The sequence below is a fragment of the Neophocaena asiaeorientalis genome, unplaced genomic scaffold (assembly GCF_003031525.2).
Source record: "Neophocaena asiaeorientalis asiaeorientalis breed wild unplaced genomic scaffold, Neophocaena_asiaeorientalis_V1.1 scaffold86, whole genome shotgun sequence".
In the NCBI taxonomy this organism is placed as follows: domain Eukaryota; kingdom Metazoa; phylum Chordata; class Mammalia; order Artiodactyla; family Phocoenidae; genus Neophocaena; species Neophocaena asiaeorientalis.
In genome coordinates, this window is record NW_020175039.1 from 12,939,854 (window position 1) to 12,956,124 (window position 16,271).

Sequence of the window (16,271 nt, forward strand, 5' to 3'; positions counted from 1 at the left end):
CACTCTTTGGGGAATAATACCATATATTAATACTGATTTATTATAAAACACTCTTAAGAGAGTAAACTAAAATTTCTTTTTTTTTGATACCTTGCTATTGAAGGTGTTTTTCTTATTTATATCTTTTTTTATTACATTTCAACAGTATTTTATTTACAGACTTGCTAAGGTTAAAAATATAAAATGTAGATATATGATAGGAAATAGCCTGTTTGTGGATGCAGATTTAATTTTTTAGATTTCTAGAGTTCATGGCAGACCAGAAAGAAAAAAAGAATTATTTGTAAATTACTTTCACATCTCCTCCCTTTTAAGGGAAAAATTTCTAAGTCTTTTCAGTTCAGCTTCAGGAAATCCAACATTACTTGATGTCATCAATTATTTAATAAACCTACTTACTTGTTTTACTTTCTACCTCACCTTTTTCCTCACATCACACAGCCCTTTTATATCACAGACACTCATATTCTCCGTGTGGTGTCTGTGTTGTGCTCTACTGCCAGCATAGTATTTCATCTTACCATTCCTGTATTTGCTTAATACAGTGGTCTTTCAGAATCATAATCTTGAGTTTTAGAAACCAAAAGGACCTTTGGGATTAATGAAAGTCTAATCCTTAGACAAACTGAAATCCAAAGAAATCAGTTTCCCTAGGGTAGGGGTTCTTCGCTTTGGAATTTTGAGAATCTTAGGGCTTCCAGAGGTATATAGAAAACCCCCAAACTGCATTCAACATGGAGAGAACATTTATTACACTTTTCTTGGAGGGGTCTGTGACTCCCCAAAAGGAGTGTGTATGCATGTGTGTGCGATCATGTTCAAATTGTCCTGCAGTTGTCTGAAGCAAGTGTTGGGGAAGATAATAAATAGCACTAGTTCTTCCTACTGCTTGATTTATACTGTCTGTTTTCTCCCTTCCTTCTATATAGAGATAGCTGGTGTCACTACACAAATAAAGAGCATTGCCTGTTTTGTGCCCAGTTAAGTGACTATAGCATATAGCGTGCTTTTGGGCCAGCACTTAGAGTGATGAAGCACTTTGGCTTTCTGGTCAGAAAATGTTATAACCTGTCTCTTTTGTAGTGTGATGAGTAAGAAAAGGACTTCTTTTTAAAAAGTTACAAACTTTTGATGACAAAAGGCAAAAACTCTCCCAGTAACACCCTGGGGAAATATTGCTAGGAGTGGAACAGAATTATCCTGTTTTTATATGTCTTTTTTCTTCCTTCAGTGACTTGCCTCTTCTAAAGATCAGTTGCTATTAATATCAACATAGCAAAACAAATAAATGGAGCTGCAATGATACGGGTTTGAGAGTTTCTGAAAACATAAAATAACCATTTGATTGATAAATGCTGTCATTTCTTCATTTTATCTTAAGAATATAGCATGTAAAACATGGATTTAAAGTCCTGCTTTTAGTAATTGTCAGATCCAACTAATAAGTTTTATTTTTTATTTTTTTAGGGAACGTACCAACAGTTTTTTTCCTTTGTCTTTCTCTTTCTGACTTTGTTTTTAACGTTTATTGAAATACGGTTGATTTACAATATTGTGTTTCAGGTGTACAATAAAGTGATTCAGTTATATATATATAATATATATATATATTCTTTTTTAGACTCTTTTCTGTTATAGGTTATTATAAGATATTGAGTACAGTTCCCTGTGCTACCTAGTAGGTCCTTGTTGATTATCTATTTTATATGTAGTAGGGTGTATATTTTAATCCCAAACTCCTAATTAATCCCTCCCCCCACCCTTTCCCCTTTGGTAACCATAAGTTTGTTTTCTCTGTCTGTGAGACTGTTTCTGTTTTGTAAATAAGTTCATTTTATCATTTTTTTAAATTCCATATATAAGTGATATCATATGATATTTGTCCTTCTCTGTCTGACTTACTTCATTTATAATAATAATCTCTAGGTCCAGCCATGTTGCTGCAAATGGCATTATTTCATTCTTTTTTATGGCTGAGTAGTATTCCATTGTGTATATATACCACATCTTCTTTATCCATTCATCTGTCACTGGACTCTTAGGTTGCTTGGTTGCTTCCATGTCTTGGCTATTGTAAATAGTGCACTATGAACACTGGGTTAGATACATGCAACTAATGAGTTTTAATGAATTTAAATCCAGAAAAAATGGAATACTTCCTTCTTAAGTATTATTATAATGAGATGCACTGAACAATACTTTATTTTCGAGTATTTGAAAGGTACCTGCTATCAACTTCCCGGATGCAAATGTGTTTGGTTGCAAAATAATTGGTATGCTAATTATATATCGCCACCTAGTGGTAATGCAGGTCATAGCACTGGCAAATAAAGGAATGGTGTTTTCTAATTCAGTGGTTCAAACACATTTTATTTAGGTGAGAACATCATTGGAGTTAATGCAATATGCAATAATTGTTTTTAGTAACTCCCATAGAGCAGTGTTTGTTTAAAAAATTGATAGTCATTTCCCTCTTTGAATAGTTCTTTCAATACCCTTTACAAAAATCAAGAGTGCTTTTCTATCTCTAAATTCTATACAGTTTGATACATTTATATTAAAACTCGATAATAAATTCTTATGAAAACTCTGAGATGTTCATTTTGTTTACTACAACAGTTAAGTTTGTATCTAGTAACAGATTTTATTAAGTTCTCAACATTACCGAGCTGCCAGTTCTGGTGTGAGAAAAAAATAGAATTTTTCTTAATAAATGTTATTAAGTTATTTAAAAATATTAGGGGTATTGTTTGTGTGTGTGTGTGTGTGTGTGTGTGTGTGTGTGTGTGTAGTATTGAAGTAGAAAAAAATGGTCCATAACCACCATAACTCTGTTGGCACTGGGGAGGGAAAAAGTCAATCAAGGTATTACAAATTGAAAGCAACCTCTGACCACTGTGTCCCTATTCCTAACATAACCACTGTTCCACTGTAAGTTAAATGCCTGTGTTTGTAATAGAGAAAAATGCATGAGCCAACATTTGCATATTTAACCAATTTGATTGAGATGCCTCCATTTGCTGAGATATAATATGGACAAATTTAACTTTGTCAGTAACTGCAGCCAGCCAAGCTTTTTCAAACCCCTCTTTCCTGTTGGGGAGTAAGTTCCCTTAAGGATGCTTTCATAACTTTTTCTCAGTCATTGTTTCATAACTGTAAGCCCTTTTTACTCACTAAAATCATCTCATTCTGCTTATTTAAACATGTCTTCTTCATTTTTAAGCCTAAGTGTTCCCCTCCCACCACAGGCTTGTGGAAGTGGGGAGGGAGGGGTTGGGAGAGGAGGATTGTTTTCTCTTTCACAAGTACCTTCCTTTCAGAGTTAGGACTCTACCTACTGATGTATATAACCTGGTGGTAGCAATTGTTAGGTTTTTGTTTTCTTGTTTGTAGATATTGGTTGCCTCCAGAGATTAGAGGTAGGGGCTGTATACCCTCTCAGCTATCACCTTACCACTGAGTAAATGAAGGCACAAGCAGTTAACCAAACTCTACCAAATGTACAAACATTTATTAGGAAGAAGACACACACACACACACACACACACACACACACACACACACACACACGATTGGTCCTCTGCCCTGTTCTTGTGGCTCAGAGAAAGCCACATCATCCTTTGACCCTTCTTAGATCTTACTCATCAAACGGTGCTAGAGCCCGTACCATCTCCCAGATGTCCCACCCATCTTCACCACTCATTCCACCAATGAAATCCATTTTCTAACATTCCTTACTACACTTACTATCAAATCCTCTGGTGTAAATTTTGATAAAGTTATTTGAAGTGCCAAGTCTCTCTGAATGTTGATTCCTTACTAGAATACTTCAGATATAACCAATCACTCCAGGGATATGATTTTTGATACTTCAAATGCTTATTAACCATTCTTAGTATATAAAGTTAAATAATATACATACACAGGCATCGTTTATACGTAACTACTTTAAAAATACATTTTTAAATCAGAAGGGACCATTCATTTTATAGATGAGAAATTTAAAGTATAGAGATTAAATAGCATGTTTAGTGTCATAAACTACCCGGTGACAAGGTCATTTTTTTGGTAAGGCTAATGTCCTCTCATTACTACTCTTTTCCAGAAATTCCCTGACTCTACCCCCCCATACTTTCATAGTATACCAATATCATTTTGTCCAGTTTCACAAAAAATTAAATTGTTTTAATAATTTAAATGGTCTCATATTGAATTTATAGAATAATTGAAGGATAACTGGGATGTGCTTTCAAAATTTCATGAAAAATGTATGTGATGAAAAATGTAGAATAGCAAGGACATTTTCCCTACCTATCATATTTCCTGCCCCCCCCCGACCAAAAAAAAAAAAAAGGTTCATTCTCAGAGTTCAGACTGCAAGTACAGTCGCGTCCCTGAGCTCTTATCCCTCTGTGAGCTCCACCTACTTTCTGGTTCCCTGGTACTTCCCTTGTTGGTTCTCTGGATAGAAATCTGAGGCTTTGGTTATCCTACTCAGGCACACACTTCCCACGAATGTGCCTGCATCTTGGGAGTCAAGTGATGGGGAGGCTAGAAGGAGAAGTGAGGCAATGGGCCTTCCCTCACCCCCTCACCCCTGGGACCACAGCCCCTCCAGTCAATGAGGACAGGTCCCTCCCTCAGAGTTTTGGCTCCTGTTGCCTTGGCTTCTGCTGCCACCATGAGATTGCCTGTGGCCTAGGGAGTGAAAGAACAGAAAAATGCAAATAAAGAAGAATGAGGTGTTTTACCCACTCTCTCTGATATTAAGAGTTCCCCTTCCTGGTCTTTCTTGAGATAAAACTAAAGGGCTGGGGCTTCCCTGGTGGCGCAGTGGTTGAGAGTCCGCCTGCCGATGCAGGGGACACGGGTTTGTGCCCCGGTCTGGGAAGATCCCACATGCCACGGAGTGGCTGGGCCCGTGAGTCATGGCCACTGAGCCTGCGCGCCCGGAGCCTGTGCTCCACAACAGGAGAGGCCACAGCAGTGAGAGGCCTCTCTGCGTACCGCAAAAAAAAAAAAACCTAAAGGGCTCTTTCCGGGACTGTCTCTGTCAGCACTTTCATGCCCACTTCCAGGTTTCAGGTGGCACTGAGTTCAGGCCAGGGAAATACCAGAGGGGAAAATGTGGTAAACTCACCACTGATTTGGCAGTACTTCGGATTCTGGTCATCCCCATTCTGCCAGCTACTGGTTAGTTTTCAGGGTTCTCAGTAGCAGCTTCACACATTCTCTCTAGGTTTTGGAGCTACATATACTGACTGGGAGAGGCAGGTTGGCATATGCTTAGTTACTCCACCTGACCTGGAACCAGAACCGAAAACAACTTTTTTTTTTTTGAGAAGTTTAACTGAGTCTATCAATAGGGAGCTAATAAATTATAATACATTCATTCAGTGGAATACTGTACAACCGTGATAAAGAATGAGATCACTCTGTATGTAATGCTAAGGAATGGTTGTCGAGATGTATTGTTAAATAACAAAGCCACAAAACACTTGGGGAAATGTTTATAAATAAGTATATGTATTCGTATATGTGCATACAATAGTTCTAGGAATATACAAGATACTGGTAATCATGGTTATTTCCAAAGAGAAGGAGTAATAGCTGGGAGACCGACTGATCCCTTTGTGCTGTCGGTATGTGCTACCGTTTGTGGTAACTCAGGCTGCTATACAAACACTTCAGCTAGGCCAGATGACATTTTAAGAAATAAATCAAGCAAGGAGATAACTGGGGTGCAGCAGGCATTTCATTTTATGGAAATAGGCCCTTTGAGTGTTGCCTTAGTCCTTTCCTCAGACTGAATGTTATAATAGCCAGTAGGTCTTGGCTTCTCTGACCCCAACTGCTGGTCTCAGAGCATGCCACCATGAGGGGCTAGGGAGGCTGCAGGTGGTCCCAGCCACACTCATGTATTCCTTCATTCTTTGGACTTCTTATTGGTCAGTTCCATTGTGGGCTGAAGAAAAGAAATGTAGTTGATGGTTCATCTTTGAACCCTGATTATTACCCTTTGTGGTCTGGCCCAGCCCTCTTAGTATTTAAAGTATAACAATATATAGGTTATAATATGTAAGTATATTTAAATATTTTATATATTTTATTATTATATATTTAAAATAATATAATTCCATATATGTGTATATATATAACTATATATATATTTGTGTGTGTTGTTTTAAAACATATCATTTTTAAGTATATATCTCTGCCTGGTCCCTTTTACATTATCTTAAGCATGTATTTTTATTCCCAGGCTAATTCACCTAAATAAGATTGATCCCCATGCTCCAAATGAAATGCTCTATGGACGAATGGGCTACATCTGTGCTCTTCTCTTTGTGAATAAGAACTTTGGAGTGGAAAAGATTCCTCAAAGCCATATTCAGCAGGTACCGCGTTTTTGTGCTTTTTGGAGTCTTTTTAGGATCCCACCTACTATCTGCCTAAACTATTGGTTTTGTTTCCCTGGTTGGCACATCCCAGGTAGCTGGAAGGTAAGGTGTATCTTAACCTCTGAAGGTCAGGCATGATCAGAGAAGCAGCAGCTTCACTTGGAGTGCTGTTGGAAACTGTATAGAGAGTGACTTGGACTAAGAAGTCCAGCTGCTCCATTTGAGAGTTTAGAGGCCATTCAGAGGAAAATACGGGGCAGATTTCACCTCCAAGGTGCAGGTGTTCCTCTCGTATCTGAAGGAGCTTTGCTTTCCTTTGACAGGTGAATTCTTGTGAGCTGTAGTAGAAAGAGTTCAAAATCTTCTAGACTCTCCCTCTTTTAGGCAGAATAATCCCATGTGCTTCTCTGAGTACAGAAGCAAACTGTGCCCGTCCATGGCCATCAGGTGGTGTCGAATTTGCCATGTTCTCCAGTACCTCTTAGCAAAAAGTTCCTTGGCGCCATTCTAATTCTTTCCTTATTTTGGTCAATTTCTCCCTGCAGATTTGTGAAACAGTCTTAACCTCTGGAGAAGACCTAGCTAGAAAGAGAAACTTCACAGGAAAGACTCCACTGTTGTATGAATGGTACCAAGAATACTACGTGGGGGCCGCTCATGGCCTGGCAGGAATTTATTACTACCTGATGCAGGTAAGAGGGGATGATGATGGAGCTAGAATGTGATTCCTGACTGTACTACCTAGGGTGAGAAGACAGGTGCTCCAGCTCTACTTTTTCATTCTGCCAACCACTGTATCACTCTCCTGGTAATCACCTGGCCTAGGTAAACAGGGACAGTGCTTGTGAAAGTACATTTAAAGTGTGTAAACATAAAAGCCAGTGTGCTTTGAGATGATTGATTTGTAGGTGAGCACACTTGCCCACCTCATGCCGCTTGTGCAGACTAAAGTGTTTCGACCTGTTCTTCTAGATGAAGTGCCTTCTGCTCTGCTCTTCTCTTTCAGCAGATGCCTTGAATTAGTATTATTCCACACTATAAGGCACAACCCATTGAAACAAATTTCAGGAGTAAGAACAAAATCAGTAGAAAACAAAGGAGAATATGCTGCCTAAAGCTCAGTTAGAGAGCAAAACTAAGGAGCCTTTTCGGTGGATTTTGTGTAACTTACCTGAAAAATAGCTGAATATGCCATGCTCAACGGTTCTTCGGATCTAAAACTATTGGGGGACATCAGCCAAAGCCAAATAGACTAAGGGCAAATAGAGTTTACTGCATCAAGCATAACCTGGAAAGGGAGGTCAGAAGAGGGCTTCTCATGAGAGCATCATTTCCAGGGGCTTGTTTAACTCTCCTTAAGGAGAAATCGGCACTTTGTGTAAGAATAAGAATTCATGGTAAAAGAATATTGAATTTTTAATGATGGTAAAGGTGCCCCCCTCAACTGCCCAAAGTACAATGTGGCATAAAGAAAAGTGTTTCATTGATATGTTCTACCAGAGTGGTTGGATATAAATACCAATAGCTGGTTGAGTAGCTGGCTATAATAATGCAAAATCAACATCAGACCTATCCTCTCCCTATAACTAAACAAGGACAACAAAGCTGAAAAACAGGGTTATTATTGCTTTTCAATGCAGAGTCACTCTTTGAATGTTAGTGGCGGTAGGAGACCAGCTCCTGTGTTTATTCTGCACTTCTCAATTCAGAGTTTTATAATTAGGGCTTTTGACAATTCAGACTTAAATTCCTTTACTTTTCTGGCACACTCCCTCGTTGGCTCTCTATTTCCAGAAGTAAATATAGATTCTTGAAAGTTTTCGGGAAAGAAGAAAAACCTTGAAGTTTCAAGGTGAATTAGAATCATACATGTTAATGACTGGATGGCCTCATGACCTTTCTTTGAAGCAGATCATCAGGTGTCTTACCCTCTGCCTCCATGTGTTGGTTGTAGTAAGAAACCTGGAAACCCAAGTATTGAATTTTCCATTTGCACATAATTATCTATTTGAAATGATTTAATTTTTAATCCTAAAAGTACATTCTGGTAGGTGCCTATGTATCAACATAAAACATTATTTTTAGGCCATTTTGGATAACTTCTGCAAGTTTGAGGAGAATCCAGTCACTCAACTCTAGCATTTTAAACTGAGCTTGAACAATATTCTTTGGGTAAAGTGAAATCTAAATGTGCCCTAAAGAACTTTGTTGCGTGTTCGGTATCTGTGAGCACCTTATGGTCGGTATCTCCTCGTTCCCTGCCGCCTCTGCCTGTGCTTCACAGCACTGCCTCCCTCTCATCCCAGGTACTCGCCCCCTGCCTGGCAAAGACAAGACTGAATTTGTTGTTTAAAGAAGTGTGAGGTGCATTGAATTAAGACCAGGACCAAAAGGAGAAACTAAAAATTGTATCAAAAATGAAGGCTCATATGCCATATGGCAACGAGTCCTATAAATCCATACATTGTTGTATCAAAATAATCCTTCATAAGTATCAGTCCCAAATTTTTTGCAGAAAGGCTTAATCTAGAGTCACACCAATTCGGGATCTAGATCCCAGGTCTCCCAACTTGTTAGCATCCTCTCCTATTGGAAATATCACCTATCACTTCTCTAAATGCAAGTTGTGCCTGGTTTGTCTAATGCATCTCTTTGTGGTCTTTAAAGTGTATTTAAGGTATCAGAACCTTAGAAAACTTCTCATACACTCACATTCTTAAGCATTGGCTTTGGAAAATTATTCATATGTATATAGATAACAATAAATATCGAAAAAAAATACATACATAAGGCTCCAAGTATTAACTGATAGCCTAATTTTAGTTTGGACCAATAGGTAAAAAAATTGGATGGAATCCAGAACCTCTTAATGACTTTCAGTTCATTTTGGTCATGTTTTCCTTCTTATTCAAAACTCATCCCTGAGCCTTAGGAAGGTCTGTTTGTTTACACAGAACTGATAATTCCCTTTCTTGTTTTTAGCCCAGTCTTCAAGTGAGCCATGGGAAGTTACATAGTTTGGTCAAGCCCAGTGTAGACTATGTCTGCCAGCTGAAATTCCCTTCCGGCAATTACCCTCCTTGTGTGGACGATACTCGGGATCTGCTAGTCCACTGGTGCCACGGTTCTCCTGGGGTAATCTACATGCTCATTCAGGCCTATAAGGTACCGTGAATTTTCTCGTTTTTAGAAATAAATTGGAAAACATAATATAAAATTCTATAATTTAAATTAGTTTTCTGTATAATTCTTGAACAATATATAGACAAAGCATTTGTTGGACCTAAAATCACTTTGCTGTATGCATTATAATTCATTTTCACAGTATCCATCTGTACCACAGCACACATTATTTCATAGAACAGGGGACTGCTTCACGGACAGGTAGAGGAGCCAAGATTAGCATCAGTGGCAGAGCCAAGATAAATATCCCAGGAGCTCAATTAAAAATAGAAGGAATCTCCTTGGGCATTGCTGGTGGGATGTAAAATGGTAAAGCTACTGTAGAAAGCAGTTTGGCAGTCCCTCAAAAAATGAAACACAATTAACATATGATCCAGCAATTCCACTCCTAGGTATATATACCCAAAAGAAGTAGAAACAAGGTTTCAAACAGATACTTGTACAGCAGTGTTCCATAGCAGCATTACTCACAGTAGCCAAAAAGTAGAAACAATCCAAGTGTCTATCAACAGATGAATGGATGGACAAAATATGGTGTATGCGTACAATGGAATATTATTTAGCCATAAAAAAGAATTAACTTCTGATCCATACTACAACATGCATGAACCTTGTAAACATTATGCCAAGCGAAGTAAGCCATATCCAAAAGGACAAATACTGTAGGATTCCACTTATATGATGTGATGGTTAACATGAGGTATCTAGAACAGGCAAATTCATAGAGAGTAGAATAAAAGTTACTAGGGGCTGGGAGGGTGAGAATTATTGCTTAATGGGTACGAAGTTTCTGTTTGGAATGTTGAAAAAAATTTGGAAATAGATAATGGTGATGGTTATACAACACTGGGAATGTAATTAATACCACTGAATGGTCCACTTTAAATGATTAAGATGGTAACTTTTATATCTGTATTTTACCATAATTTTAAAAATTCAAATATCACTTCTAAAAAGCATGCTATGACAGAGCCATAATCGAAGAAGAAAAGGTTTTTCTTTGAGGGGAAAAAAATGGAAGTAAACCAAGATATCTATGTTCATTGGTGCCCATTCTACAAATTACAAATCTATAGACTCTAAATAGGGACTGGCATCTCATGGTCTAAGTAAGCGTTTAGTATATCAGATTTTGCCTTCAGGAAGTTAAATATAATGCACAAATTTTTAAACTGTCTTATTCTACTTCTCTACTGAAATGAGATATTAAAAATGTCAGGAATTCCCAAGCGGTCCAGTGGTTGGGACTCCATCCTTCCACTCTAGGGGGCACAGGTTCCATCCCTGGTCAGAGAACTAAGATGCCACAAGCCATGCAGTGTGGCCAAAAATAATAATAATAATAATAATATTTTTAAACCTTTGATCAAGATATAGGAGGCCACAACAGATTGTTAAGATGTATCTATTTTTCTGAAAAGTATAGTGTTTTATAATCAAATCAGTTTTTGTAATCAATTTGATAAACAGTTTCTTCTCCAGTGTATAAAGAAACTTTCTAGTAGTGAAGGGTATCATTGTTACAGAAAAGACAGTGTTTATTCTTTGGAAATTGACTAACGATAACAGTAAGTTGCAAGTAAATAAAGCTACTTCACCAATAACAACCGCATACGCAAACATACATACGTATAAAACTTACACCATGCAGACAAGGTCATGCCCAGTTATGTATTTAAAAACAAAAAAAAAAAACTAGTGAATTCTTGTAATTTGTCCCCACCGATAAAACACATCTCTCTGTCTCTGTATTCCTACCTTTCTTGCCGAGGCACCTCCCTGTCTCCTCCCTTACCCTGTCTCCCTTTCTCTCCTATCAGGAAGGAAGGTCAGTGGAGGTTTCTTTTCTATCCCTTGTAATAAAACTATGTCCCTTGACTCTGCAGGTGTTCAAAAAGGAACGGTATCTCAATGATGCCTATCAGTGTGCTGATGTGATCTGGCAGTATGGCTTGCTGAAGAAGGGGTACGGGCTGTGCCACGGCGCTGCAGGGAATGCCTACGCCTTCCTGTCGCTGTACAACCTCACGCAGGACGCGAAGTACCTGTACAGGGCCTGTAAGGTAGGAGTCAGAACCGCTGAACAGAACGCACCTTTGCACAGGAGGCTGTAGAAGTGTCTCTAGTTAATCTGATTTAATTCATTCATTTTTTTAAACCATAAGTCTATAGAACAAACACAGTTTAAGAAAAACCTTCAAAAGCTATTCAGTTGGTCATTTGTAGAGATGTGGATGGACCTAGAGAGTGTCATACAGAGTGAAGTAAGTCAGAAAGAGAAAAGCAAATATCATATAATAACGCATATATGTGGAATCTAGAAAAATGGTACAGACGATCGTATTTGCAAGGCAGAAATAGAGACACAGACGTAGAGAACAAATGTATGGGTACCAAGGGGGGAAGGGGTGGGGTGGGAGGAATTGGGAGACTGGGATTGACACATACACATTATTGATACTATGTATAAAATAGACAACTGATGGGAACATGCTGTATAGCACAGGGAACTCTTCCTAATGCACTGTGGTAACCTAAATGGGAGGGAAGTCCAAAAGGGAGGGGATATCTGTATGTGTATGGCTGATTCATTTTGTTGTGCAGTGGAGGCTAACACGACATTGTAAAGCAACCATACTCCAATAAAAATTTTTTAAAAAAGGAAAAGAAAAGAAAATGAGAGAAGAGGGCATTGGTGGGGCAGTTCTATAAACAGGACTGCCTTAGTTGGTTATTTAGAACTTTGGACTACCCATGTGTCATTAAATGTTTTGCTGTGGAAGAAAAAAAGTTTTAATCAAAAAATAAAAATTTAAAAAGCTATTCAGTTGAATTAGTTGTTTTTTTTTTTTTTTTTTAAACGACATAAATCTACTCAGCTGCATTTGTGGTGGGGTTGGAAGAGTGCTGGGAGATGTAAGGTGGTTTTGTTCCTTTCTTTCTTCTCTGATAACCTTGGAGATGGCTCAGACAGCTCATTAAATTCCTCCCATGCTTCATTCGTACTCTCTTTTCTCTGCATCAGCCCCTTTCTCTGCCTTGAAGATAGTTTTTGACTTTTCAGAGTAAATGTTAGAGACAATCTCTGTCAACTTTTAGGGGTCTGTAGAAGAAATCACTTCAGTAATTTAACTTGGTCTCATTTTCAGTTCGCTGAATGGTGCTTAGATTATGGAGAACATGGATGCAGAACACCAGACACCCCCTTCTCCCTCTTCGAAGGTATTTTTCACACATTACTTATTTGCCTTATAATATCAGCATCTGCTTCTCTGCTTAGTAATTAATGTATCTTAATTTGAGTTTTGTCAACAAATTAATTTCATGGTTATTTCTTAAACTGCTTCTTTATTTCCTAATACAATAACTCAGTATTAAAAATCAGTTAGCACACAGACCACGATGGACCCAATAGTAGTAGTTATTATGGTGACTACTGTTTATGGAGCCAGGCACATGCTGGGCATTTTGCAGATGTTATCATAAATCATCGCAGCAAAAATATACATTATTATCCTCATGTCACAGATGAGGTTCCTGAGGCTCAGACAGGTAAATGGGGCCACGGTGAAGGAGCTCACATATGGTAAATGGCAGGGCCATGCCTTGAACTTGTCTGGCTCCGCTTTCCCTCCTGTCTTCCACCTGGGTAAAGGGGCTGAGCCTCTCACTCGTGATCTTGTCTAACGAGCTGCAACATATATAAACAGGTGCCCACTTCGTTTAAATCATTTAAGTTAATATCATAATGTTGTTTATGCTACAAAGTGAAGCCAGTCTATAATACATCATCATTTAGTGTAATAACTTGTGCCTCTTTCTTCTCCTTCAGGAATGGCTGGAACAATTTATTTCTTGGCTGACCTCCTAGTGCCCACGAAAGCCAGGTTTCCTGCATTTGAACTGTAAGAGGAAAGTCCCCCCAGTGCAACTCACTGCATGAGCCTTTCTGTATGTATATCATACCTGGGCTAAAGTAACAATAGAGTCAAACTGTGTACTTGATTTAGTTGATTTTTTTTTCAGAATATATCTTTAATTCAGTTCCTTTTTTATTATTTACTTTTATTTTAAAATATCCAGGGAAATCTAAATTAACTTCAGTTTATCCTAAAGGGAGGACAGGTGATATATGTACAGTATTTTGAGGGCATATATGCATATATTTCAGAACTTGGAGGCAGTCGTATTCTTACTAAAGCTTATGAATATAACCATCTGTTACAGTTCTAAAAATGTTTAAAAAAAACTAAATGTAGATAAATACATGCTTATCGCTGGATATTGACCTCCACCTCTTCTCTTTAGAATTTTTTTTTATGACAGTTTTATGACTTTGCTTTTCTCTAAGTGGTTGATTATGAAAGGGGACAAAAATATAACTATATGCTTCCAGGGCAAAAATTGCAAGAGTTGCCAACTGGGCTAGGGACCTAAACACCCTTTTTCAAATTCACAGTGCTTATTTAAACTAGAGATAAACATACTTTCAAATTTGCCTCTTTTTGTTAGTAGAGCATCCAGGCTCTATAATCCAACATCTTTATCGAAAACTTCTGAAATGTGATGGTCATTATATGAAAATTCTGATTTGAAAGTTATTTCAAGATAAGCTAACAAAAAGTTTGTTTTCTCCAAATAAGCTAGTATGTTTTGGAACTACTTATGTATATTTGTTTCTTCTTTGGGATTAGTGTAAGATCCGGAAATGAGATTTCTGTGTGTAAATATATTATGACCTAGGATTTGAGTCCACCCTTTCTGACTGACCTTCTAAATTTTGATTTGTGTTTTACTTACTTTGCAATGACTATGCTTTATAAAGCGTTGGCTGCTTGGTACAAGCCATAAGATATTTTCCTTCCTATCTATCTAGATGTTGATCTTTTCACTAAATAGTAGAGCATTCTACTTGTTTAAAAAGGGAGGGAGGGCTGCTATATGGCAAAATCGCTAAGCTTTCCATAGAAATGCTGGTTCCTGAGAAGGTATTATCCAGTGATTATTCTTAGAACAAATGGCTTTTGTCCCTTTGCATAGCCTAGGCTTTAACACTCATCCATTTCTGAGCCCTCAGGATGGGTACTGATAAGGTAGGTGAGGAATCCCTGGTGCTTCAAATTCTGTACAAGTGTTTTGACTCATCAGCTCCCATTCCTCCTCCTTCCATTGCTGACTTTCCCAGGCTTGTTTTGTCTTTTCTATGTATTTTGACTGATTTTGAAACATTTTGCAGCTTTTAAGAAAACAGGCTCTAAGAATTTTTAATGTGCCTATTTCACAGCTTTCTCGGTCACAAAAACATGCTATTTTTATTGGAACTTTGCACCAAATCCCCACTGAGTATATGTTGGTTCCTGTGGATAGCAATCCCCTATTATTTTCCATTTAGCACCAAAATAGCTAATATTATTGGCAATTGCCTGACCCTTTAAAGGCTACTGACAGTAGGATCTAAAACACAGCCCACTGCTCAGTTCCCAGGATTAGCTTATTCCTCTGTGACTCATGCTAGTCAGGGACAACCTTGTGCCTCTCGGATTTTGAAGTGTTGCTGGCAAGCTGTGTGCAAGCTGTGCCTTTCTCGTGAACATTTTACATGAACAGTGTCAGCATCCACAGGAAAGCTAATCTGCCTTTGGATGGGTGTCCAGCTTGAAAGAATAGACCCCGTTTGGTTTAAATGTCTTACTATACTGTACCTGCACTTTTAGCTACTATAGTTACTAACCAAGGGAAAAAGAACAAAACACTTTCTCTTAACCAGAGGAGACTGATCACAGTGCTTCAGCAGACATCTTAATTAATTTAACCCCAGGAAGACATCAAGGCAGGGAGAAGAACATTTTGAATAAGATTCTTATTCCTATTTGGATTGCTGTTTAGCTACTGCCATCCCTTAACAAATTTATCAATGCAAACACAATTCAGTTTTCATTGTTTTCTTTAGCTTTGTAAGTTATTAAACTGGCAGGATTTTATATTTGTGCCATTGTTTGTTTTATTTATGTTTAAGAGCTCAGAACGTTTGACAGGATTTTAAACTCGGGCAAAGGCTATAAAACTCAAACTAATACCCTAACACCATGGTAGAAACTGAAATTTTTACACTAGTTTCTTAGTTTTGAAAGGAAGAGGCATCATTTCAGTTCTATTTCTGTTACATCATTTTTCCCTCAGATATTTTTCTTTTTGTTAGAAAACAGAACAAGATGAAAAACTGTGCAAAACTGCTTCCCAGAAAACTCAGAAATATCTTTTATCTCCATGTAAAGACTAGGTAGTGAAACCTTAAAACCTTGTCAAGCAGTATTCATTTATCCTGTCGTGTGTTTCTATGAACGTCACGATCAGTTATTTACATCAATCCTATTGGTCCCATCAAGAAGTCAGTCTTTAATCCTTAGAGTCGTTTGACCCTCTTTCATCTTTGATGTCACTTCCAATTATTTGGCATCAAAAGCCTTCATGGTAGGTAGAGTTTTAGGTAAAAGCGGCCGTTTTCTCTCTTATTACAACTTCCCCACATAACTTGAGAGGTATACTTTGCTCATAAGTCCTCAGGTTAATTGGTGTCTAATCTTATAATGCCCTGCCTTCTCTTGACTGAGTTTGAAATACAAAACGTGAAGAGTAAACATTAATCCATCTACTCCTTTGGCTATTTGAACTCACCTATAATCC

At 37.9% G+C, this 16,271-nt stretch overlaps 1 protein-coding gene across 1 annotated transcript in view; it reads left to right on the plus strand.

Annotated features, from left to right (window-relative positions):
• Positions 1 to 15,568, plus strand: part of LANCL1 (LanC like glutathione S-transferase 1) — a 43,148-nt gene extending 27,580 nt beyond the window's left edge. The window contains exons 5-10 of the mRNA XM_024763285.1: positions 6,266 to 6,401; positions 6,950 to 7,096; positions 9,387 to 9,569; positions 11,474 to 11,650; positions 12,737 to 12,809; positions 13,420 to 15,568. Coding sequence (XP_024619053.1) covers positions 6,266 to 6,401; positions 6,950 to 7,096; positions 9,387 to 9,569; positions 11,474 to 11,650; positions 12,737 to 12,809; positions 13,420 to 13,496 — 793 coding nt within the window. The 3' untranslated portion in view covers positions 13,497 to 15,568. The remainder of the gene's footprint in view (positions 1 to 6,265; positions 6,402 to 6,949; positions 7,097 to 9,386; positions 9,570 to 11,473; positions 11,651 to 12,736; positions 12,810 to 13,419) is intronic.
• The last annotated feature ends 703 nt before the right edge of the window (positions 15,569 to 16,271 follow it).